This window comes from Drosophila navojoa, chromosome X (assembly GCF_054131105.1).
Source record: "Drosophila navojoa isolate 15081-1374.11 chromosome X, UAZ_NAV_1.0, whole genome shotgun sequence".
Classification (NCBI taxonomy): domain Eukaryota; kingdom Metazoa; phylum Arthropoda; class Insecta; order Diptera; family Drosophilidae; genus Drosophila; species Drosophila navojoa.
The window spans coordinates 30,448,206-30,474,526 of record NC_142895.1 but is presented as its reverse complement, the minus strand read 5'-3'; the positions used below and the strand labels follow the sequence as shown (position 1 = coordinate 30,474,526).

Sequence of the window (26,321 nt, the reverse complement as noted above, 5' to 3'; positions counted from 1 at the left end):
CGCCGATGATTGGCGGCCGAGTAGTTTGGGCACATTCGCTGGGCCCGCCGTTGGGTATGATGGGCCTTAGCCGAAAAAGTTTCATGCTTGCATTTGCCTATCGTCTATCGCCTATCGCCTATCGCCTATCGCTGGTATGGTCGTCTGGCAGTCTGGCTGTCTGGCTGTCTGTCTGTCTGTCTGTCTGTCTGAATGATTCGGTGGTATGTGCTGGGCTCCACAGAGCCTCAGATGTGGCTTCTAAGTAGCAGCCGCCAGACGTTAAACATCGCGTGCAGACAGCCACGCCCTCGAGACGCTGTCGCCTCCCAGAAAGCCGTGTTTTGGCAAGCAGCATAAAGGGAAGAGGGAAAAAATAAGTCACAGACAGAAAAATTGCACAGCACGCGACTCGGCATTGAGACTGCTTGTCGAGGAGCTAGCTCGTAGCTACCTCGGGTGCAACTCCAGCTCCGCTGCCATCTGGCAGCTCCCAGCTCGAGGCAAACAAGAAACTACAAGCCATATATAAAAATCAACTGACATGTCTATGAGGTGCAAGGCGGAGCGGCGGATCGGGGACCGCCTGCTGCCGTAGTTGTTAGGGTTTGGCGGATGTCTGCTACCCCGCTTCCTCAGCTTCCTCGCCCAGTCTCCCGCACTCTGCTCGCCAGGAATTCCCGTAACAAGCAAAGCATTTTCTTGCCATTTACCAAGCCTCACTTCGAGGGGCTGTGAATGTGTTTAAGGCAATTGGAGAATTGCGATTGCAACTTTATGAAAATGCCAGTAGACATTTTAATTGTGATTTGTGCGCTTGCCATGACAGAAAGAGACAGTGATGGAGCGAGAAAGCGAGAGAGAGGGCGAGAAGTGTGCAGAGTTGTAATAAAATAAACCAAGATCTGGTTACCATGACACCTGCAGAGAGAACTGTTCTTTGTTTTCCGAACTATTCAAATGTCTGGAATGCCGTCAAATAATTCTGTGAACTAATTAGCCCATCGAACGCTTCATAAGCATTGTTCTCGCCATACAATGGCACAATAGAGCTGCATGTACAATGCCATGCAGGCTTCCCCATTCACAACAGGAGAAGCATTCGTAGTCATTTTTGCTTCATGCATACAATACATACATGCATATGTATTTACATGCTACTTACTTATATGTGCCACCACAAACGAAGTGGGGTATCTCTGTCAAAACCTCATTGAGAGCTAATTATCAAAATTATCCTATTTAGCAGGCCACAAGTAATAACACTCCAAACTTACAATTACTTGATTAAAAGAACTTTTAATTATATAAACAGAAGAAATTCTTAATTTCGTCTGTAGCTCAAAATTGCCTAGCTCCACCCTACGGTCTCATTAAAGCCCATCAATAGATTCATTTAAATATCATTTGAGGCGATTACCTCGACTTTAGTGAGAATTAGATGTTATGTAATTGCGGATTTTATCTCTACTCCATTGGGTATGGACCGTTTACTTGGTTTGTTTGAGCGGTTTGGCTAATATATACGGAGTTGTTTTCGTAATCGTATCTTGAATTGGCTGACTAAACATTTAAGAGAGTATACACCTATTCACACTTTGCAGTGGTGCGATGAGTTATCAGCGGAATGAAGCACCAGCGATAAACTGTAGTACGAAATTTGCGTTGTATATATGCCGGAAATTTTATTATCAATGGCTTCGAACAATAGAATGTTGTAAATACGTATACTCCTGGAAATTCACGTCTGATAATTGTCAAGATTTCCCGATAGACCCGCTAAGCGTTTGGTAGTTGCAGTGCTTGACAGTGGCTATCGAAAGATATGGCGGATAAAGCTACAGGAGGCGAAACAATCCGTGCAAGTTTATGAAGCTAGAAAATGGTTTAAATGCTAAAAGCTTGAATCACCTTTTCGTACAAAAATACGCTGTAAGTATACAATTTTTGTTATTCGTTCGCCATTTTCACGTGCTCATTTTCAATGTGTTCAGAAAGAGGAAACAGAGTATCACGCAGTCGGTTGCGCCCGACTGCCACCTTGTTTCTTGTTATTATACCCTGAACCCATTGAAAATGGGAAATCAGGGTATAATGGTTTTGTTTTTAATTTTTAATTATGATTTATAATTCATCGGCAAATCTCATTGGAAATTTAAGCAGCTGAATGTCAGTAATATATATATATATATATATATATATATATATATATATATAATAATATATATAATATATAATATATCCATCAGCACTCACCCACACTTAAACACAACACCAAAGCCACGATCGCCCTAGCAACTACTCATAAACAAATCGGCCACTTATAAACAAATCGCCCAAACGTCCGCTTAGAAACAATCATCCGATCATCCACTCATATGAACAAGTCGCACTCCAACGCATCGAACCCTTCTCGTGGGAACTGCATATTCAGCATATTTGGCAGCGATCACGCCACTCACTTCACCAAAATCACGCCACAATCGATATACATTTCTAGCTATATAAGACAAACAAATTTTCAATCAGTAGTTCAGTTTCAATTCAGCTCTAAGACCACTCTTACATCGCGTAAGAATAATTGTACTCCGTTATAAGTTTTATTTAAGAAATAAATTTTTTTTTATTTAAACTATAACGTCGGTCTTATTATTATATATATATTTATATGTTTATACGACATACAACATACTACAATGTATTTTATAGGGCTTTGTAAAGCATTCGAAATTGATATCGGTTTTCCTAGGTATGCCCATAATAGCCTCGAGTAATCAAATAAAACCTGTTTAAAATAAAATTGGTTTCTTTGTATTCTTTAAGGAATATTATATGCATAAGTACAGAGTGACAGACATTGAGCAAAACTTTGACAGTCGGAATTTGTTGAAAATGGGAATTCAACTTATCACTGTCTTATGAAAATATGTGTAACGGTACAGCCATGGCATGCGAAAGAGTAAATATGTATGTATATAGATGGATATATATTGAATGTGACTTCAAGCGAATCAGGCCCCAAGCAAAAATATCTACTGCACATATCAGAGAGCCCAGTGGTAAGGCATTGATTTCAATTATAAATTACAAATGATAAGTTAATCAAATTAGCATTGCTCAATCTGATTTCAAGGAACTATAATTTAGCTGCAGGCTTAGCAGAAATAGCAGCTTAAGCAGTTGGCCAACAACTTGGCTGGCTCAACGCTGACAGTCGGTCGAGAGATAATATCAACAACAGTAGCAGCAACAACAACAACAACAAGAGCAGAACAACAATTAAAGACAACAACAACAACAGCAGTCATTTGCTATTATGATAATTATTTTGAAAGGCTTTTCACGAGTTTTTGAACACAAAAGGGATTTAAATTACGCCGCTAAGCGGTTTATGTAACAACAACCACAACAACACAGCAAAGTTAAGAGCCAACGCATTTTGCCATCATCTTAGGGCTGAGGCAGCAGCAAAAGGCACCGCACAGACAGAGACAGAGGCAGATAGAGAGCAAGAGCAAGAGCGAGAGCGAGAGAAAGAGAGAGAACTCGTCAGCAGTCAAGCAGCACATTTTGAGATAAACATAAAGCGCACCTAATGCGTATGTCTAACTGTGTGTGTGTATGTGTGGGTGTGTGTGCTCACAGCTTACTAGGTCTACTCATATACATACTTACAAACGCCTGTGTATGGGTGTGCGTGTGCTGTTGACTTTGGATAATGTCGTTTGTTGCCTCTGCCGCGTTGTTTTCTGCATGTTTGTTTGTTTGTTTGACTGATTGTCTGTCATTTTGTCTGATTAGTATACAAATGAATGAATAAGTACGCACATGCCCACATGCACGCACACAAAGCACCGCAGACACATACACACACACACACACATACGCACATACCCACACAGACTAACAACTGGCAGCTCGACCGCTCATCTCATTTTCATTTTCGTTGATTGAATGTGCGAGCTGTTGCGATCCAAAGCCACAGCAGAGGAGCTCTTCAAAGCGCTTGCACGCCCCCTTTTCAAGCACTCCCACCCTTCACACACACACACACAGTCACTCATACAAAAACGCACAATTGACAAACGAGATTATTGTGCTTTAAGCCTTTAAGTCTTTGTTAGACAATTTGCAGCTGAATGGCAAGCAGAAAAATGAAAGCAACGCAAGTGCGGCACGACAGACGAATACCCTGTAGGTCAATTTCAAAAATAATAATAATTTGACAGCATTTATATGAAATTAACTATTGTTTAAGTAAAACTCATGCTGATATCGATTCATTGCATTGAAATGGGATTAAGATTAACGAAAGGGTATCATATACATACTATATACATGTGTATATACATATATAGAGCCCATTAAACCTATCAATGGAAGGTACATAGTTGAGCAGAGCTCGAAAGTGCGAGTGCGAGTATATCCCATGCCAAGCTAAATTTATTGAGCACTTAAAATGTTGCATTGCCATTTCATTCAAGTCCACTTAGTCAGTCTGTGTGTCTGATTGTCTGTCGTGCTGCCTGAGAGCCTATCAAGCCAGCTGACTAAGCACCAGTCATAGACATTTCATGGCCGTTGCCATTTGTTGAGCTGCGGATCGGCTTTGCGCCGTTCGGCGGCATATTTCAATTGACTCGGAGCTGGCTAAATAGTCGATGAGGCTTGTTGCTGGCGGATTTGTCGCTAATCCAATTGTTGCCTTAGCGCGCCTTGGCATTGCCAGCTGGAATTGCTTAAGCGGCCCAAATGCAATTGCATCAACAGAGTTCAAGCAATTAATTAGCTTTGCCGATTGGCGGCAGTCAAACACAGCTTAGCGCCGCTTTGTGCCTCACAATGAATGCATATCCAAGTAATTGTGAATAATCCGATTGGAAAGCTGACATGGCTAATAGCTCTCAGCATTTATTATGCATGCCAACTACTGGCATCGGATCGCCTTTGATTGCCTCCTCTTTGCTTGATAATCTGACACAATTTAATGTTAAAGAGCACCAATGTCATTCTTGTTTTGTAGAGACATGAATGTATACACTGCATCCGAACAGAATTAAATTTACGCGTAAAAAATGATATAAAATAATCGATTATTATCGATAAAACGGAAATATTTAGTATATACGATCTCCAGTCTCCTGATTTTATAGCTTACGCTCATACGTATGGACAGACGCTTGTCGGTGTTTCTATATCAACACAGCTCATCACCCTGATAAAGAATAATTGGAAGAATTTTTAGAATATTTATTATTAGATTGGTTCAGGGGAACTTATAGACGAGCAGTGTTGACTAGTGAATATTAATTGTCAAACATATTTTGTGAAATCCATTAGAAAATTATAGTAAAAATTCATTATAGCAGCATTCAAAATCAGCCCAAAGATCATCAATCATTTGGTCAGTCCGCAATCAGCTAACCAGGAGAAACTATCTTTGCCACACAATAACTACATAGAAATGTTACTTTGAACCTGCTCAAAACTATTGATGACGACTTTACTTTTACTAGACACAGAAACGGAAATGATTGATTCATCTCAAAGGGAATATTACTGAGCTGTAATGCATGGCAATTATTCACTTGTGGCAATCTAGAGAATGGAGAATAGCTCTTGGCGCTGGCATAGACTCGGCTCGGGTAGCCAAATGCTACTTGTTCGTATCACTTGTGTCAATTGCATTCAAGTCGCAACGAGCACTTAAGTCACTTAACGTGCATCAAAACAAACGAATTGACTGAATTGAGCTGCTGCCTCGTTGATTGTGGTCGGCCGGCTGTTGCTGCTAATGAGACGGGAAGTTGCGCATAAATTGCCACAAGCAAAACAGAAACGTCCATCTCTCCATCTGTCTGTCTGTCTGTCCGTGCGACCGCCTGTCCGTCCATTCGCTCAACTGTACGCAAAATGTTAATTGACACATTGGTCTAATGAAGACTTTGCCGGCTTACGGGCAAGCTCTCGGCCATGTAGTGCAGCTGATTCACCAATTAGCCGCCGCCAGAGCATATTTGACTTTGATGGGCACTATAAGCAAGCTTCATCGTCCAAGTAATGGAGCGAGGGCTCATTACAGCTTAACAGCTTAGCTGATTAACAGCTTAACTACCAACTATCACTTAACGTTTGCCTGTTGCGCTATCGTCGACACTCGCATTGGCCAAGTTCTCAGAAAGCCATTTCTCTCTCTCTCTCTCTTTTTCTCTGTCTACCTCTCACTCTTTCTCTACATACTAGCCACTCGATTGGCCTCAGGCGCCTCTAGAGTCATTGCATTTCCTAACAAATCAATCACTATTAGGATGAGTATATGATTTCATTCACATAAATCAACACAAAACAAGTAAGAACGTTGCAGTCGGGCGTTACCAACTCCAGAATACTCATTCACATGTCATCAGCAATTTACTAGCTAAGCTTTGAGTTTCTAGCTCTAATACTGCATCTGCATTTTTTAGCAGATTTCCCGATTTGACACGCCTCTAATGCGCGTAGACACATAATTTCTGGCCAGACCCTAGAACGAGCTGAAGGTAATATAACTGCAAAGTTTGAATAGTTACACTCCAAAAATGGGAAAATGACAATGTATTTTTTTAAATGCCATGCCCTTAAAAAGGCGTAACCGTCATTTTAAAGTCATTAATAGAGGAGGTTACTAGTAAATCAACTTGGAAAATTTGAAGCTTTTAGCTCTTAAGCTGCAGGAGATATAAGCTTTTGCGGTTCGCGGTTTGCGGTTTGACTAGTTGATCAACCCGAGTATAAATACAAAATTCCTTTCTAGGTCTTTCAGGTCCGATTTGCAACGCCCTTAATAGGTGTAGACATAAATGTTGGTAACCAATCTTTAGAGAATCGTAGACTAGCTCCCGCTCATGTAACTTTCAGCACTCTAGCCTTGAAACTCTAGATATGCTTTTAGCCGATTTGCCAAGTCCCTAATGAGCGTAGCCACATCCTCCATAGCGTCCGAAGCTTAGATATACTCGTGTGTGTTCTGAATTTCAAGTATTTAGCTTCAATAGCGTGGACAGACGGACGAACATGCACAAAACCAATATACTCATTTCACTTTCGTGAATGAGTATAAGCACACACAACAGTACAATTCAATATGAATTTTGTGTGCATTCTTGCGTTTTGGTTGATCAATTGTGTTTTGAGGTCGGTCTAACAATTGATTGCTTAGCATTGGGTCTTTAATATTTTAATGGTAATAAACCACCAACAACAACTCTCTCTACATCCTATATATTATACTTTTTTTTATATATAATAGTCACATAAATTGTAATCATAATCCATATACAATTTACGTATTCAAATTTCAGTTCGACTTAAGAGTTGGGCGGCACACTCTTTGTTCACTTACGAATGTGAGTCTGATAATAAGACCTCTTGCAATTGTAGGTGACGCATGGCAGACCCTATAAAATGTACATATATATTATCAACCAGAGTGACGAACTGTGTCTATATAGCCATATCCGCTTTCTCGTCTGTCCGGCCGTCCGTCCGTCTGTACATATGTACTCCGAAATCCCGTAGGCCACAAAATCTAAGGACTTCAGGTTTTATAGTTATAGTCGTGTATAGCATTCTATTGATAACAATCGATGATATGACTTCAACTATTAATGATGTAATCTTAGCATTAGAAATTTACTATGTATATTAATATAATTTATGAGGTCCACGCCTTCTTCGCTTTGATTAAACAAAACAAAAAATAAATAAATAATAAAAAAAGAAACTTTAATATACTAGAACCTATAGTTTATACTTTTTTTCAAATACAGTAATTTTAATATATGGCTTGATTAAGATAGTCATTCAAGAGAATATTCAAGCAAATAAATTTGCTTCCCTCTTTTATCTTTCTCTCTCTCTGCAATAAAATTTTAAAACCCCAACTCTAAGGTGGGAGGAAATATAATTAAATAACAAATTCTTGATAGGGTTTTCAATCGATAGTTGCAGATTTTTGGGTTAAATCGACTCAGCTCTTCGTCCTGATCAAGAATATATAAACTTTATGGGGCCTGTCACGCCTCCTTCTGCCTATTACATATTGTGACTTATTCTCATTTTTTCTTTCATTGCCATAATATCGATAATTATCGATTAGCAATGTTTTCATACTGAAACTTTTGAACCTTGGGTCAACTTGATTGCAATGCTCCAACATGTTTTCATTAATACTTAGATAATGCCTGTGTCTGATTTGGCAAAATTTAATTGAGCGATTGCTCAATTTGCTTATTTGGAATTTATTCAATTTGTAACAATTCCATTTGGCATATGTATGTCTGACATGGCCCAAAATGCCTTTGGCATAAATTGCATTTGCATTTAAATGCATTTTGCACTTTCAAGCACACACACACACGCACATATACATATACATATACATATACATATATATATATATACATAGAGAAAGAGAGAGAGATTGATATATACAAAGAGGGAGAGGACTTACTAGCCAAAGCAATTTATCAGGTGTATAAAGTATATCAAATAAATGAGTTAAACATTATGTTATCAAATTAAGTGCGCACGCCCACATAAAGCATGCATGCATATCTATATCCCTGTCTCTGTCTCTGTCTATGTATGTGTGTGTGAGAGGTGGGCGTGCCATGTGAGTGAGTGTTGCTCGCGTTTTGCACTGTCAGCATAAATTTCACTTAACATTTGATGTGACAACAATAAAGTCGGTCGGTCAGTCGTTCGCCGGTGCTGACAATCTCAAGTTCGCATTCAAATTACAGCCAAAAGCCAGCAAATTGTCGATGTACCGTTTGCCCGTACCACATGCCGCGTACCGCAAGCCACATGCCACATGCCAACTCATGCCGTATGCCACACGCTGCATGCCATACCAGGGCGAAACTCCAACAATTTACAGTACGCCGCGTCCGCCGCTGCTAGTGCAGTTCAAATGCTAATCGCCGCACATGACATTCATTGTCTGCGAAACAATTAAAATCAGCCAGCGGACACAAATCGCAATGAATTGTATTAGCTCCAACCGTCCCCCAGTTGCCAACTGCCAGCTGAGGCAGTTGACGGTAGTGGGTAGCAGCTTAAGAGCTTTTGGTTAATGTTTGGCAACAAATTTCCAGGCCACAGATTAGAGACGACCTGACTCTGGGAACTCTATAGATAAGCTCGAGCCACAAAGAGTATATTATGATTTAGAAGGACCCCTTTATGCCTAGCTAACGTCAACAGACATGGTCATTACAGTCTTATCCTGCTAGAGGTATTTCTTCAGATTTGCACCTGTTTAAGTCAGCCCTAGATCTCTTTATTATATTACTAGCTTGCAGCAGATGACGCAAGAGATGAAGAAAATGAATTGAAAATTTTCATTTGCATGTGCAGCCAATTGGTCTAGAAAGAACAAGCTCGGTACACACATTTAACGATATGTTCACCATGGTAATTATCTCATTTATGCACATCGCCTTGAACTAATATGCTCTTCGCGCACTGGACAGGAAATATAGAATAAGACTCACTTCATCACTTTAGCGGTCACAATTTTGGAACTTTGCATTCCCCGCATACGCTTAAGTTTATGTCCTCGAGCCAGGCAATATATTAGAGCGACTCTACGGAAACCGCAGCTCATTTGTATGGACTGCGAGTGGCTGTGTGTGTTCGCATGTGATACATAAATGTTCATTTTCTGATGTATGTGTGTGCTGCATGTCCGTCTGTCTGTATTTGTTTGTCGTGTGTGTCTGTGTATTCCCGCCGCCGTTGAGTAAAGCCCGCCAGTTGCTTTCTCAATGCCTTGCTCCCCTGCCAACTACCACCACGAACTAGCAAATACCCTTGACAACCCTAATCACCCTTAGAAAATTTTAATATTTACGATACAAATATTTTCAATATGAATATAAACAAAGGTGAATGACTTTACCAAGCTATCTCAAGTTGACAAACCCAAATCAACTTCTTCAAAATGTAAAAATCTAATCTTTACAGTATATTCAACTATTAATAATAATAAATTATTTCTAGCAAATATATGAGAGCATGGGTAAAGAGAACATAGTCTATATACTTTATTTGCTTAACTCTCTGGCTAACCAGACCTAAGAGTATATTAAATTTGTGCATGCTTTCAACTGGCTGAAGGAGGCTGGAACGAGATGGCTGATTCCACGGAAAACATTTATATTTCGCCATGATCCACAGGATGCGATGAGACTCTCTATTGTGGCGATATCTACCAATTGTGCACTTCCGCCTAGAGCAGTCTACTACTTATATTTTATGTCAAACATATTTATCTAAACATACAAATATTTTTTTGGTCTGTTTTATTGTTTTGTGTTCCGAATATCAGATTGCGTCATTACGTCCAACTGCTGAGCGCAGCAAATTAGCATGCAAGCACAAACATGTGTTGCTGTCACTCCCTGTATGTGTTCTCCACATATCAGCGTGTGTATGTGTGTGTGTGGGGGGGGAGTGTGTCACATTATATGATACGCAACACTTGACACTAAAATGGAGCGACGGTAACGACATAAGAAAACTGAAACCTAACCAAAAGTTCCGCCAGCCAAACGCATACACTCGAACAAAAAGCACAATGTCAGGGCGAAGAAGTGGATGAGGTAGAGAGAGGGAGGAGAAAGTTGAAATGGCTAGGGGAACAACTCAAGCAACGCACTAAAGTAGGCAACAAAATTTCTTTAGAAATTTATGTGTGTGCTTTATTAATGAGTCGTTAGCTTTGTCGTTGTTGTTGTATTTGTTGCGATTGCGGTATTTGTTGCTATTGTGCTGTTGTTGTTGCCTAAGTTAAAGCTGCAGTTGACGACGATGAGGTTGGGCCGCAGAAAAATCAATAGAACGGCAGCTGCCGCCGCAAAGTATGCAATGAAATTGGGCAAATGAATTTAAATGAAGCTGCCACGCGTTGCGTATACGCAACGTGGCAGAACGTACAACGCAGTCAACTGTGAAAAGCGAAGCAGAAACGGGAGTTGGAGCCGGAGCAGAAGGCCCTAGCTGTTGGGTAGCTGTGTTTGTGAGATGTAAGAGGTCTTTCCAAATACACACGCAAATATGAGCGCAAGGAACGAACATATGCAAATATGCTAGTCCGCCAGAAAAAAATCTAAGAAAGCAAACGGAAGTTTATTTGAAGTCGCCTAACAGAGCAGAGGAGGTGGAGAACTGGAGAAACGATGGAATGGGGAAAGGAGGGTGGGAATATAGAATGGGCATAGGGAGTGAAGTGGCAGTCAAGTGCAAGCAGGCAACATCAGAAGACGACAGCAAAGGCAAAAGTAAAACAAACAAGCGCATAAAGCAAAGGTCCTGACAAACAACAGGAAGACAAAATCAAGCAGCAGCCGGCTAAAGCGAAAAATCTATACATATATATATATATATATAGTTTAGCCAAGGGGTAAGAGGTCCATCGGCCGTGCAGTTGTTGTAACATTTGAACTTGTAACCTCACCAAGTCAAAAGGTGAAAGGAAGCGGATGAGTGAATCCAGAAGGGTTGTTCAGCTGCTGAGCTGCTTGGCTGCTGGCTGCTTGGTTGCTTGGCTAAAGGGCAGCGGCAGCGGCGTATGCCAAAACGTGTTCAAGTTCATATGCCAAGACAGTCAGTCAGTGAGCCAGCCAGTCAACCAGTCAGTCAGTCCAGTCGGTCCAGTCATTGGCCCCGACAGGAAGTGGCAGCGAGATGATTGTAGCAGTAGGCTGCCTGTCAGCGTCATTTGAAACGTTTGAACGAAGTCGACTTGTTTGAATCAGAAAGAAAAATAACCAAAATTTTGGAGTACAATTAAAACGAACAACATGGCAAATACAAAGCTAAAATCAATTCATGATAAACAGCGCGCCGAACTGACAGACAGACCCAAGAGCAAGACTAAAACGAAGACCAAGACCAAAGGCCAGATGATCCGATCGAAAACCTCGTTCAAGGCAGCCGACATAAAACAAACCAAGTCCAAAGTAAACTCAAAGCTTCGACCGCAGACGCTCAATTTGAAGCTCAAGCGACGATCTCTTTTGATGCGTAAAGCAATGCAGCCACTGCTTCCGCCTCAGGGTAAGTCCAAGCAAAAGGCCAAAGGGCGCGTGGGGAAGCGCAAGCAGCCCAAGGAACCGTCCTCCACCAACGCGACAATTGTGATTGTCAAGAATTCAGAGCACCGCACCAATCGGCTGTTAAGCTCTGCACAGAAGCGCCGGCCAAGTAGTGCCAATAACCAGCAGCTGCCGAAACAGAAAACACGTCACCAGAAGCCGGCTCGCATATCGGCTGGAGCTGATGGCGGCTACACTAAGGGGCAACAGAGCAAAGTGCCGCCGCCGCAGAGTCTACTGCCCCACCTGGGCAGCGGCGTTCAGAAAGAGGCATATGGCACCTTTGGCTATAAGCGTTCCCCGCCCCCCAGGCCGATCCAGAAGAACGAGGAGCTTGTAGTGCCGCTGAGCAGTCGATTGCCCATCATTGACTTCATTTCCACTGATGAATTTGAGCGTCTACACAGCTTCAAGATGAAGCACAAGAAGCGCTTCCCTGTCGATGGCAAGCCCAACGATAAGCTAAAACCAAAGAACTTTTGGCGATGCGGATCCTCAAAGTTGCCGGACATCAGTTGTTAATGTTTTATGCGACTCTACGTAAACTCTGTGTACCGCGGTAAAAATTTTTTGTGTCTAGTTTTAAAATACATAGTCATCCCTAAAAAGATAGCTGTCACATATCTACAATCGTCTGTTGATTCCACAATAACTCTGCCAACCAATGTTTGTCCAATGCAAAAAACCGAGTAGTCCACATGAAAGAAAATTAAAATTTATGTAAAAATGTGCCTATTGTCGAGAAATACAAATCAGTTGTCGAATTTCTAATGGTGAGAGCTGCCAACTAGCGACTGGCGAGTGGAGAGTTGCGAGTAGCTACAAATAACGATTAGAGAAAGTTGGAGGAGCCAGTAGCCAGTAGCTAGAGGGAAGGATCAGCGAGTAGCGTGTAGTGAGTTTCGAGTAAAATCTAGACGGGACGATGAGCGAGCAGGCAGAAGCGAGGAACGAGTAGTAAGACTGAAACAGAATGAAGCAGAAGAGGAATGGACATATGTAGCTAATCTAATTCTCTATTCTAATGGATAGTGAAGAAAATAGAAATTTGTAACAAATAGCAATATGTTAGCTTTACAAAACCAGATAGTTATATAAATCAGGTAGGTAGGCAACATATAATAATATTTCTACTGTTACTGTTCCTAGTGATATTAGAGATAATACTGGCTTATTATTTCCTGATCTGTCTGACATATTTAGAAGATGAAGCACTGAATGAGCTAGAGATAATAAGGGTGCGAGAGAGAGAGAGAGAGCGAGAGAGAGAGAGGCAATGCAAAGAAGCAGACTTAAGTCACAGAATGAAAATGTGGTAATATGAAGGCAAAATGGAGCAACGGAACTTTTGCGCAAATTATCTGCGTCGCGTTTATTTCGCGCAAACAAATCGCAAAAGTTTTGCAGACGTCGACCGTCGAGCCGTCGACCCAACGACTTGACTCGCACTGGAACCGAACTTAACGGAACGGAATGGCTCCTGCCTGATCTGGTAGTGGCCCCGACAACTGCCGTGACATGGCCCTGGCCTCGCCAGTCCTGCCCTGGCCTATCCTGGCCTAATGCGATGTGGTGTGTTTAAAACTTTTGCCGCTTTGCCTGCTTTGCCGGGACAAAAGTTTTGGCTGCAAAATCGCAGCTTGGCGCACGGGCATCTTGCTGCAATTTACGGCTTTTCCTTCGGCCTGGCTAACAACTTCAAATGCAGATGGAAATGGAGACGAATACGTTGGAGCTGGAGTTGGAGTTGGAGATGGCGATGGCAATGGAGGCGCTGGCAATTGAAGCAGCGCGCCATGGAATGCGGCTTGTATTTGTTGTTTTTGGCTCTAGAGAATTTTTTAGGCTTGTTTTCATTTTCTCTGCTGTTGGAGAATTTGCATTTTGGGGTAACTTAGCAACGACGATGGGGACGACGACGACGACTGCGGCTTTTAACCGCAAACCAAACGGAAATTGAGATTCATTTAATTCATTGTGCGCCCGACAAGGGGCAACGGGTTAAATGTTCGGCGACGACGCTGCGTTGACAGCTTTCGGGCCATGGCATAATCAGCAGCACAGACACCAACATCCACACCACCACCACCACCACCACCAGCAGCAACAGCAGCTGATGCCAGGGTTAGTACCAACGTCAGCAACATTTAAATGACTGCGGCCCCGACAACGGCAACGCCGTGCTAATATTTATGCTCCAAATCTTATAATCGAGTGGCGGCGGCAATGGCGCACAGACAGTGGAACGACCAAGAGCACTTCTAGCCCAGAAATGCTTTGATTGCCTTCAAGTGGGCCATAGAAGATGCCCGCGAGAGGGCAAAGGAGCAATATAGGGTGCAAGGGAGAAAGGGGTAGGAAAGCTGGAGTGAAGAAGGAAGTGCGATTGTAAGAGCAGTCGATGCCTGTCTGAAATAGCATTGGACTGCAAACTTCAGCAATAAAGTTGAGTAGATGAAAGCCCTCATCAGTGGGCAAGCGTGTGGATGCCATCCAATCTCATTACCCGTTATAGCTAGCTGAAAGTTACGCTAATAGAGCGATATATATACATATGTATGTACGTGCGTACATACATATATGTATCATTGCTTAAGCGCTAGCTGTAGTTGATTAAATTGCTTTGGATTAGTAGGCTGAGCTCGGACTAAGTTAGTTCAGGCTGAAGAGCTGTGATTCCATTGAGAAATTTCTCTAAACACTTTAACGTTTAATAGCTATAGCTAGAATATATTACCATTCCAAACTATGAAACGCCATTTAAAGGTTTCAGTTCCATTTAACATTTAGCCTTAGAGCCGAACTTTAATTTTTTGCTCTGTTTTCCAACACTGGATGGTGCAAACCATATTACGTATGGACAATGATCTGTCCACTACGTAATCATAAAACATTACAAATTCGCTTCTGATATCCAATGTAATGTGACTCACGGAAACGCATGGAACGAAGAGCATGGACAGCTCGCTGACCAGGCTTACGTAATAGGAGTGTGGGAAGTGAGCACGTTGCGTATATGTCATATTGCGTATATGTTAAACCAATGTTATCAAACAGCATAGAATTTGTTGCTGGCTTCTGGCCACCTCTCGCCTGGCTGAGCAATCCCGATGATGACCGTGTGCCGTGGCTAGCAATAGCAATAGCAATGGTCCCATTCATAGAGCATTTCCAATGGCCGTTGCCCGTTGCCCCTTGGCCGTTGGCTGTTGGCTGTTGGCTGCACATTTAAACTACGTGGTGTGCAAATTCGGTTTTCGCACGATTTCATTTCGAGTCTTGCATAAATTAAGCATTCGACAATTCTCAAATTTTTGTGGTCGCCGTTGCTGACTGAAACCAATTGCCAGTGCCGAGGCGATGAATCCGTTTAGACCCGTGTATGTGTGTATGTGTATAAAAACGTGGCCAACGGGATTTGTGAGTGGCCAATTGGCAAATAGGAGGAAACTTAATTATGCATGCAATGGCAAATAGCTGAGACATGCTCCTGCTAAGGGTGTAGAAGTAGCAGTTGGAGACTAGATGTAACTAAACATATATGTATAGGTGTATGTGTGTGTGTGATTGTGTAAGTGTGTGTCTGTCCGTGTGTATGCGTCTTTGTGTGTATGTATCTCCGTGTGGCAGTGTGTATATAGCTAGAACCAGTTTTACCCAATTGATATACCAATTATGCAGCACAAGTGACACTCGTGCGTGCGTCTGTGTGTGTGTGTCGGTGTCGCAATTCGACCTGCTTATTGAACGCAATTACCTGGCACAGTTTCATGCATGCAGAAACGATGCCAACGTAACGCAGCACAGAATCGTGTCAAAGTTCACGGGAAAACAATTTTCCCTTTGCTACCTCGAGCCACCTCAGTCTCTGGCTAGGACTGGCTATGGCAATCGCAGGACTTTTGTTAATTAGGCACAGCTGCATCTGGCCAATTGACCCACTTCATTCGCCCAGATCAACTTGTTTCCTTTGCCCGAAAAAACTATGATATTAAAAAACTAATAGAAAACTTGCCACCAATATGAAATCGAAAGGCAGAGAGCCCAAAGAACACACAAAAAAGTAAAAAAAAAAAAAGACAAACATAATCAAGCCAAATGAAACAGAACAAAAAAATGAAAGGCCAAAAAAGTTAACCTCGACCCAGTGTGCAGCGGCTATAACTTTATTGTGTTTGTATACAATATGTGTGTGTTTGTGATAGTTTTTGGGTCTGAGGCTCGTGGGTTATCGCTATCGCAATTTCTATCCATTTCATTTACCGCAGGACAAATTTTTATTGCCGCCTGCGCTGACCCAAGCCACAGCAACAGCAACAGCAACAAAATGACATTGTTTTTAACACACACACACACATACACACATGTGCTGTGTTGACTGTATATATACATAAAATTGCCGGAAAGTTGTTGCAATCGTCCTCATTTTCTTTCATTTAAGGACAATTTTTATTGTTGTTGCTCACACTGCCGGGCCTTGGCAGCGCCTACCCCAACTCATACATATTCATATATGTATATATATATAAATGTAAATAGCAACAACAAGAGAGCGAGTAGAACAACAAGTAGAAAAAGCCCCCTTCTTGCGCACACATCATCTCCAATGTGACAGTCGCCAAGTGCATTGTGCACTTTGCCAAAAACAATTTCCATACTGCCCTCAGTCAAGGGCACTTCACGAATGTGTGAATGAGCTCCTGACTGTATGAGTGTTTATGTGAATGCCTATGGCCCTATTCGTATGCATTCAACTCGGTGTGTGTGTGTGAGTGCGTATGTCTGTACCACGAGTCAAAAGCATGTTTAATTATGTTGACATTGTTACTGACCAATTCATGAATGTAAAATAATTGCATTCCAGTTGCGGTCTAATTGGAAATTCATTTTGGCACGCTAAGCGCCCATACATCCAGTATTCAAATACATTCATATGTTGAATATACATATATACATACAGATATATTTTATGTATTATACAATACTATATGTACGTATGTGCATATGTATTAAATGACTTGCATTCTTCGCTGGAATATATCATAACCTTTGACTGACATCATTCCAAATGAAGTCTGATTAAATTTTTCACTTGATTGATTGACAGCAGTCAATCTTTCTGAGTGAGCCACAGCGTACAGCAGGCAGTTCAATAGACGAACTGAAGCACAGCAAATTTAGATTAGGGTATATCACCTAACTTTCTGGTGCTTTCTTATATGCATATACAAAATACACTCCAAATTTGTATAAAACAACTTATTAAATGCAAATAAAATTCTGCCCGTCTTTTCGTCTGGAAGTGTGAATTTAAGACCCCATAGAGGCAATATCGACTTTTTCCCAGGACTCCTATAGCAAAAGCACATCAGGATTTCGATCAATATAAGCCACGAAAAACTATATTTAACGTTAGTTATTGAAATAAATTGTAAAAAGCGTACATTATGATAATTATTCAGTTTAGAGCTCTCAACTTTTATATTTAGTTTAATTTTCATATTATACATTTTTTCGTAATTCCCAAAGCTTGTATGCTTTGAGCCCAAACAAAATGGGAAATCAGGGTAGCAGGCGTGAAATATAAGTAACAGGCAGATGGAGACGTGACAGGCCCCATAAAGTATATGATTTTTTGATCGATTTGGGCGATGAGCTGACATAATACAGTCCGCATGAATGCTGAGATCAAGATACCTATATCTAGAGAGTTTAAATTTGACATGTATACTCATGTATATCATACGCAATGCGAGTTTATTATATTCCTTCGATAAATTGATTTCGTTTTTGAGATAATATGAATACTGTTAGACATGGGCACTTTGGATTTACTATGTAGATCGTGAAATAACTACAGGCTACCTTCTGGTTGAGCACTCAAAGTCTGAGCTTTCTTATTACTTGTCGTTTTGAAGTAATGAACAAGTAAGAAGGCTCTAGTCGAGACTGCTCGACTAGGAGATACCCTGAAACCTCCAATCTGATATTCTAATCTTTCTGCACTTCTATTCATAGAAACGCATCCGCACGCACGTATTAAAACGGGCTCTGCTAACTGCGCAGTAAGCAGCGACTGCGCTTCGGCGGTACTGCAGTGTTGGCAATATTAGGAGAATTCATTTGTTCAATAATTTCTAGACGTACAATCTTAATGAAACTTTCAGAACGTAATCATAATGTTCAAATGTATGTACATTCCAAAGCAGAAGTCTCTACTATTTGAAATGCGTTTTTACAAATTGTAAATCTGAATTCTCCAGGTCTTAAAGTGTTCAAATGAGGCTGAAAAAAAAAAAAACCAAATCAATTTTTCGATTATTCTCGATAAAAAATTTATCGGATGACTTATCGAAAATATGAAGCAAACTCGTACTGCGTATGGTAACACGAGTATGCACATAACATTTCAGCTCTCTAGCTTTTGTATCGTCTGAGATCGACGCACTCATAGGTTCAGGGTATACAAACTGAGAAACTGGCCATGAAATTGAAGACTCTAACCCCGGTTTCAGGGTGAATCGATCGATTGCCAATTAAATTCATATTTTTCGCTTGATGGCCTATGCCTCTGCCCTGTGAATATGGATTAAATTATGATATAAATTGTATAGGCATAACAGCTCACTGATCAATGAGTGACATATCAGTTAGCTTTATTGTGCTTGCCAGTCAGAAGCTGGTCGGCGTAAAAACAGGCACGCACCTGTTGAGTATTATTATGTACACGAAATGAATTATGGAAAAGAGATGCCCATCTAAAAGCGACAAGTTCATTTTTGTTGCCTGTGCAGTACATGTACGCATATATATAAATAAGTGCTGTTTTTGGGCTATGTTGAGCGAACGTCAAGCTGCCCAATGAGAGCCCAGGTGGGCAAGTCAATATGTGGCTAAAATGTTCGGCTCAACACCTCAATAAGTCTTAAGCCAGAAAGCCGACACAATCTACGACTAGACAGGCAGGTGAACGTGAGCGCAATCATTGCCTGGCTTGGGATTGCGATTCGAAATGGATTTGGGAGTGTGATTCGTTTGTTCAGGAATACACGTACATATATATTATATATATATATATATATATATATATATATATATATATATATATATATATATATATATATATATATAAGTACAATTGCCGGCAACCAAGACGATGGCCAATCGGCTGGCATTAAACTAACCACGATTTGTATGCAGCTGTCTAAGTTGTTTCTGCAAGTCGCCGCCGTCTCTGTCTAGGCCGAATATAAACCGCAGAGCAAAAGACAAACCCAAACACGAACATATGGGGCGAGTGTCTGCACACGCTGCGGCTACAATAACTGTGAAAATATTTTTTCAAGAATCGGCAAACAATTCCAAAGACAGCGCCACTGGCATCAGCGGCACCAATGGCACCAAAGGCACCGATGGCAGCCGTGGCTGCAGTGGAAGCAATGGAAGCAGAGGCAACAATAGCAACAACAAAACGTTGTTTTCCGCTTAAGCGCATCGTTAAGATTGCACTGACTTCCATCCAGCAACTCGTGAGCCCAGCCCTCTTCCGTCTGCCGTCTGCCATCCCCCGTCCGCCGTCCGCCATGCGCCGACCCCCAGTTGGCTAACTCTTTGGGCCAAGGCAGCGGCAAACCGGGCAAACTCCGCTGCTGCTCTGTGTTTGTTTGTCTTGTATTTTGCCGCATACAATTTTTGCTGAAAGAACAGCGAACACAGGCAGCACGAGTGAAAATGAGACAAGCATAGCAAATGGACGATTTTCGAATACCCTATGCATTGAAAGATTGCAGGATATGTCAATTACATTGAAAAATCATAGTACAGTAGTATTGTATACATACATGTATATGGATAACCTCTAACTAAATAATCGATTGATTATATATGTATACATTATACCCTAGTATATATGTATACAATGTATACAGATATATCTATAAAAGAAACTCAAAGGAAGACATCCACAGTGACATCTCTTTTGCATTTACAGGGTATGCATGGCAAACCTCAGTAGTGGCTGCATTGTTGCGAGTGCAACAACGAAGCAGTGATGCCAGGCGGCTAAACATCCAAAGGCAACACAGGGACAACAACAACACAACAAACTGGCAAAAAAAAAAAGAAATAAAACACACACACGTACAAAAGAACAGAACAGAAATGTGCACATGCCTCGGCGCTTGAAGTGCGCTATTTTGCACCTATGGGGATTGTGTGTCTCTCGCATATGCAAAACATGAAAATCCATTCGAAATCAGTCAACGCGCCAAGGCTTTCATTCAGTTAGAAGGCCTGCCAGACAGTAAACAACAGAAGGCAGCGAGACGCTGGGGCAGCAGCTGCTGGTGCCCGGGCTGTGGCTTCATTTGCCCAGTAAGCTGAGCGCCGAAAAGGAGGCAATAGAAAATTTTACAGCGGCAGCAACTGTGAATGTGTATGTGTGTGTCTGCCTATGTATTTGTATGTGTTCAAGTGAAGCTTGAAGCGGAAGTGCGGCTTGATTTACTCAACTCGTTTGCTCGCTCGTTTATTTCCGACTGCACATATTTTGCTGCAGTTGCCATTCCCTGTTTTCCTTCGACTCTTTTTATTTTCGCTTTCGTTTTTTTACCTCATCCTTTCCATCCCAATGGCCTCGGCGGCTCTTCCTGTTGCTGTTCCCTTAAATATTTATTAGCCTTAAAACCAAAATACTTTTTCAGCAACTGCAAGTTAAAGACTTAGGCTGATCCGATCTATGCGGTCTGAGCGCAAACCAAACGGTCCGGAAATCAAAATGACGCGTTGGGCCCAAACGCAAAAAAAAAATAAAAAGAAAAACGAAAAAAGGCTTGGCCATGTTTATTAAAACATTTCTTACGCATCATTTGTTGCTCTGTTCTTGGCCCAGTCCCAGTCCCCATTCGAGTCCCAGTCCTTGCGCGTAATCTAAGCTGACAAAAAGTACAAACATGACACGACATGCAGGACACGAATGCAAATCAAGTTGGACCAAGTCGCTTTTGCCAAGCTCCCGCCCTGGGCCGCACATAATGAAAACGCATCTGCAACTTTGCTTCAAATGAAAGTTGTCTGATGCCATTTACAAATCTCTCTTGTACTTTTCCATGTGCCGTTTGACTTTTACCCGTTGCCCATTGCTCGTTCGTTGCCCGGTTTCATTTCAAATTGAAGGCAAAATCTGATGCCAACAAAAAACCCCACCTCGACTGACCCCAGATATAAATCTCTAACATAAGACAAAACATTGATAAACGAAACGAGAGCAAATGAAAACTACAGCAGACTCTACTTGCACTCATCGCCCTTAATAGATACTGAAGCCACTTCAGAGACAATGGTGATTAAAAATATTCTAATTACAACTTATAAGAGCTTGGTATGTATGTACATATTCATTTAAAATGTTGGCTTTCCCTGCACCAAATTTAAAACAAAGCGTTGAAGCGTTGCAAATCAAACGATGTTAACTTTTATTTTACAGCAGAATGCAATTGAAATAAATCGTTGCAATTCCTCTCTCTTGCGCTCACTCGCTTCCTCTCTCTGTTTCCTTCTATGTCACGTTGCCCTCTCTCTCTCTGGCTCTCCCTCTCTTCTTATCCTTTTTCTCTCTCATTCTCTCTTTTATTTCTCTAACTCTCTATCTCCCACTCTGCCTCTCTTTCTGTCTCTTAGTCTCTGCGTTTCGTTCTCTCGCTCTTGTTATCCATCATTCTCTCTCTTTCTTTTGCACTCTTTCTTTCCCTCTGTATCATTCACTTCTTCTTCTTCACTTTATTTCGATCTCTCCCTCTCTCTCTTTCTCTCTCTCTCTCTCTGTCGCTATTTCTCTCCCTCTTCCTTTATATATCAATCTATAAGGTGCTCTTTGTGAACAATTCTGGAAGTATTACAAAAATCCATCCAATCTGAATAAAAAGATGCGGCCCCAAGTGCTAGCGGCCCCAAGTGCTAGCTTCAATTAGTCATTGGCCATTTGCAGCTGAAGCCCTAGCTCTGCAAAGTACATAACTGAGCCAACATGACGTATGAGTAATATAGTTGGAAATAATTTGCTAGTCGTGAGTGTGCATGTTTCGCTGTATGTGTGCGCACGTACGTGTGTGTGTACTAGTTTCAGCTAGTAGGATGGTAGCTTGCTTTTATTTTCCGAAACGGACCACAAAACTTAAATCCAAGCGTTTCAATGGAGGCAACAAAATGGCTTTTTCTAAATTGAAAAATATTTCGGTTGTATTACATTATTGTTCCTTCCATAGTTTTTCTTTCGCCTATAAAATTTCGTTTCCTAGAGAAGCTGGAATATGTACATAAACTAAAAAAAAATCTAATATTGCTATGTTACTATTCTATAAGTATTACATCTTTATATATATTTCATATATTTCTATACACATATTGAGAAATCATAATAATAGTTTAAGATTATTTACCCTAAACATTTTGTTATATTTTAGACATTATTTTGCAGCTACTTTGCATTTAATATATATTGAATCGGGCTTCTGTTGAGTCCGTACGTCAATCAATCAATCAATTTTTATGTTAATCATGCTCAAATATCTTTTAGTAGATCAAAGTTTGCACTTGAAGCCTGAAAAATTTGCAGATGGAAATATGCAGGAGTCTATGGGCATGTAATGGATTTAGAGTGAATCTTTTGGGTACCGCGAAAGCAATCGAACATCGATCAGGGCAACTAAATGAAATAAACACCCGATGCTTAACTGAGGATTTGCTGTTGCTCCCAGCTCGTTTGTCCGCAAAATCGTTGAAAAACTAAACTAAAGAAGAAATCAACTAAATCGACAAACTAATTGTTCAGCCAAACAGCGAAGAGAAGACTGGACGGACACACACACACAAACACATTCACTTAATGTGCTGGGTCAATGGACTGCATGGAGCAGATGAGGGTCTGAGTATGGCTGGGAAAGAAAGAAGCGAACAGCGAAAAGTGGGAAGCGAGAAGCGAGAAGCGATTAGCTGAATACTACAACAAAGAAACAATTCTAAAAGAAGAGAAGGCAAAAACAAGTCTATAAACCCTTCCCTCTCCTTCTATTTCACTCCCCCTCTCTCTTTTGTCTCTCTCGAAACACATATCCATGTGGAGGAAAGGAAGGCATAAAAGTCATAGGCAACTAATGCGGCCTTTGCCGTCGTTTTCATTTCCAATTCGTTACTTTGCACAGTGAATCAAACATTTATCCAGCAGTGCCAGACTCAACATAGAAGTCGCCGCTCGAGTGTTTGTTTTTTTAGGGTCTGTTTTGTTTGTATAATTAGCAGCATTTCGGTGACTCGTAAGCCAATTGATGTACTCAGCTCCGTTCTCGTGGCATATTCTTGGCCATAAATTGCTGTTTTTATGTGCTTAAATGGCAGCACTTACACAACTTTAGCCCCGAAGCAATCGCCCACAAAAGTAGGCAACAGTTTTATTCATTATGTACCCTCTACGAAGCATTGCATGAAGTCTCTGACCTTTATATACTAAGGAGCAAATCACTTGAGCCATTATTAATCTGAAGGAATGAAAGTCCTCATATTAAATCATTTCACAGACTTTTTCTGACTAAATGAACTACGGCAGGTTCGCCTACATTTCGAAGGATTTGAGCCAGTTATTCCAGTCAGACTCGACAAGACGTACATTAGTTATGTAAGCAACTTAGAGCAGGCATATCTACATATATACAAATTAAGACATTAAATTGCACATTTGTAGGGTATCATTGGATTGGGCAAAGCTTGATATGCCGCATTATATTCCATTTGTTTTCGACGTGTTTTGCGAGTCGGCAAACGCTTCAATTAAATTTGATTTGTCCTCACCACATGCCCTAAAACACACACCCACACACATACACACACACATTGTGACATGCATGGGCAATTTGATAAGCTCAATTGTCGCTGCTTGCCGTTTGGCCCCTTTCGCCCCCATCTGGCCTTCACCCATCATTAGTTTTGTACTTTGTGCGCCTTTTGCTCGTCGCTAGCCGCAAATTTACTGCATGACCATAGTTACGTGTGTGTCTCTCTCTCTCTCTCTCTCACACTCTCTCTTACTCTGTGTGTGTGCGTGGGTGGGTGTGTCGGTGTATGTGTAAACGATTTGATAACCAAAAGCAGCCGCACATCGACAGCTCAGCTGGGCTCCAATTTGAACTCAAAGTGCGGCTGGACTTCCACCTTCTGTGTCCCGCACTGGTCCATTGCCTGGAAATGACATTTTCACATCATTTGCTGATGTGGCAAATGTATGCGAGACGCGCGCTCGTTCAACTGTAAGTGTGTGCGTGTGTGTTTTCGTTTATGTGTGGGTTGGTGTGTGTTTGGCAGAGTGTGTGTCTCGTAATAGAACTCGAATTCACTTCATTTCATCGCTCGCTGTAAACCAAAGCCAAAAAACGATGTGAATATCGTCGTGGCTGGTGTGTGTTTGGCAATTGGGCAGCTGCCGTCCCCCTTCAGTCAGACTCTGCTTTGGTCATTTCCGCTGTGAAATTCGGTATATCTGAACACTGAACACTGGCAGCTGCAGCACCTTCTCTGACACACACACAGGAGGCGACCATCATAATGTCATTGAGTTGAGTTGAGCCTGGGATTCCGCCTCGTCTGCATTTAGATCCAACTCCATCTCAATAAAAGCTACTTGTGTATACTTAGTGTGTGTTTGAGTGTGTCTGAGCTTAGCCCTCGTAATCCTTGTCCTCCATTTCGTCCAGCATTTTTTGCTAGAAATGAAAGCTGAAGTGTGAGCATCCGAATCCGAACTCAACTGAGTTCAGCTCTTTCAAATGCAACTGCTTTAATGAACTATTTCATTTCACACTTAATTTTCTATTTATTATTGATTTCATTATTCACATTATTACAGAGGTTTGTCATTTTCAAATCTCTCTCTCTCTCTCTCTCTCTCTCTCTCTCTCTCTCTCTCTCTCTCTCTCTCTCTCTCTCTCTCTTAGTTGATCAATCAGTCAATGCTTTAGTCTAGATTGTTTAGTTTAGATTGTTCAAGCATGAAAATGTCATATACATAAATATTTAGACAATACTCGATAACTTGCTCGCGAACTAAAAAACAGTCACCTTCTAGAGACTGGAAGTAGTTTTAAGAGTCTCTGTTAGGTATATAAGAGCTCCTATTTTAAGCAATAAAGCTGAGTTTTTATACCCTGAACCCATTGAAAATGGGAAATCAGGGTATAATGGTTTTGTTGAAATGTATGTAACAGGCAGAAGTCGATTTCAGAAGATATAAGACAACTTTTTTTAAAAATGTCCGTATATACAGCGCGCATATCGAGTTTATCACTAAAAAACGATAACTCATTCCGATATTTTGTTATCTATAAAAAACCTTATCGAAGATCACTTAAAAAATTACATCTCCTACATCTTTAAAGCTAAATCCTAAATCCACCCCCTCGTATATATCAAATACTAGAAACTTGTGCTTCGGTATACACGCACATTTAAACATTATGATTACGTTCTGAAAGTTTCATTACGATCGTACGTCTAGAAATTAATTTATTCAGCAAATAATTTCTCATTATATTGCCAACACTGCAGCGCAGCCCAAGCGCAATCGCCTGTATATGTGGGTGTGTGTGCGCGTGTGTTTGTTTGCATGCGTGTGTGTGTGCGTGTATTTGTTTGTATGAGTGCGTGTGCGTGTGCTAATTATTATTGAAAAATCAGTTGCTTGTAGGGTTCAGGGGATCTCGTAGTCGACCAGTCTCGACTAGAGCTTTCTTACTTGTTGTCCTTCAATTCGTCAAATGTGGAGTTGTTTTATTGAACGCTTTAACACTGATAGTGGTGCCTAACAACATAGTTATTGCCTCATTGTGCAATTGGTCTATATCAGCTCATGCTATGCACAGCCAGTCAACCGAGCTGTGAATTCATAAAACGGTTTTTTTTTTCATCAATAAACTCAGCCTGTTAGATAGATATCAATGACTATTCGCCTCTAGGATGGCGACTGACTACACACGGCCAGTCAGTCAGTGAAACGGGGTTCCTTCATTATAAAAATATGATTTCATCAATTGGAACAAGTTTCGTTGTTTGATTGCACACACACACACACACACACACACACGCGCTGAATTATTCAACGAATGTCTAATACAAGAGACGTTCCCGGCAAAATGGAAAGCCCAGAACCTGGTGTTGCTA

General features: G+C 41.2%; 1 protein-coding gene across 1 annotated transcript; it reads left to right on the top strand.

Annotated features, from left to right (window-relative positions):
• The first annotated feature begins 11,721 nt into the window (after positions 1–11,721).
• LOC108655548 (uncharacterized) lies at positions 11,722–12,850 on the top strand. Its single transcript, XM_018107315.3, has one exon. The coding sequence runs from the start codon at positions 11,826–11,828 to the stop codon at positions 12,639–12,641; it is 816 nt and encodes a 271-aa protein (XP_017962804.1). The 5' UTR covers positions 11,722–11,825; the 3' UTR covers positions 12,642–12,850.
• The last annotated feature ends 13,471 nt before the right edge of the window (positions 12,851–26,321 follow it).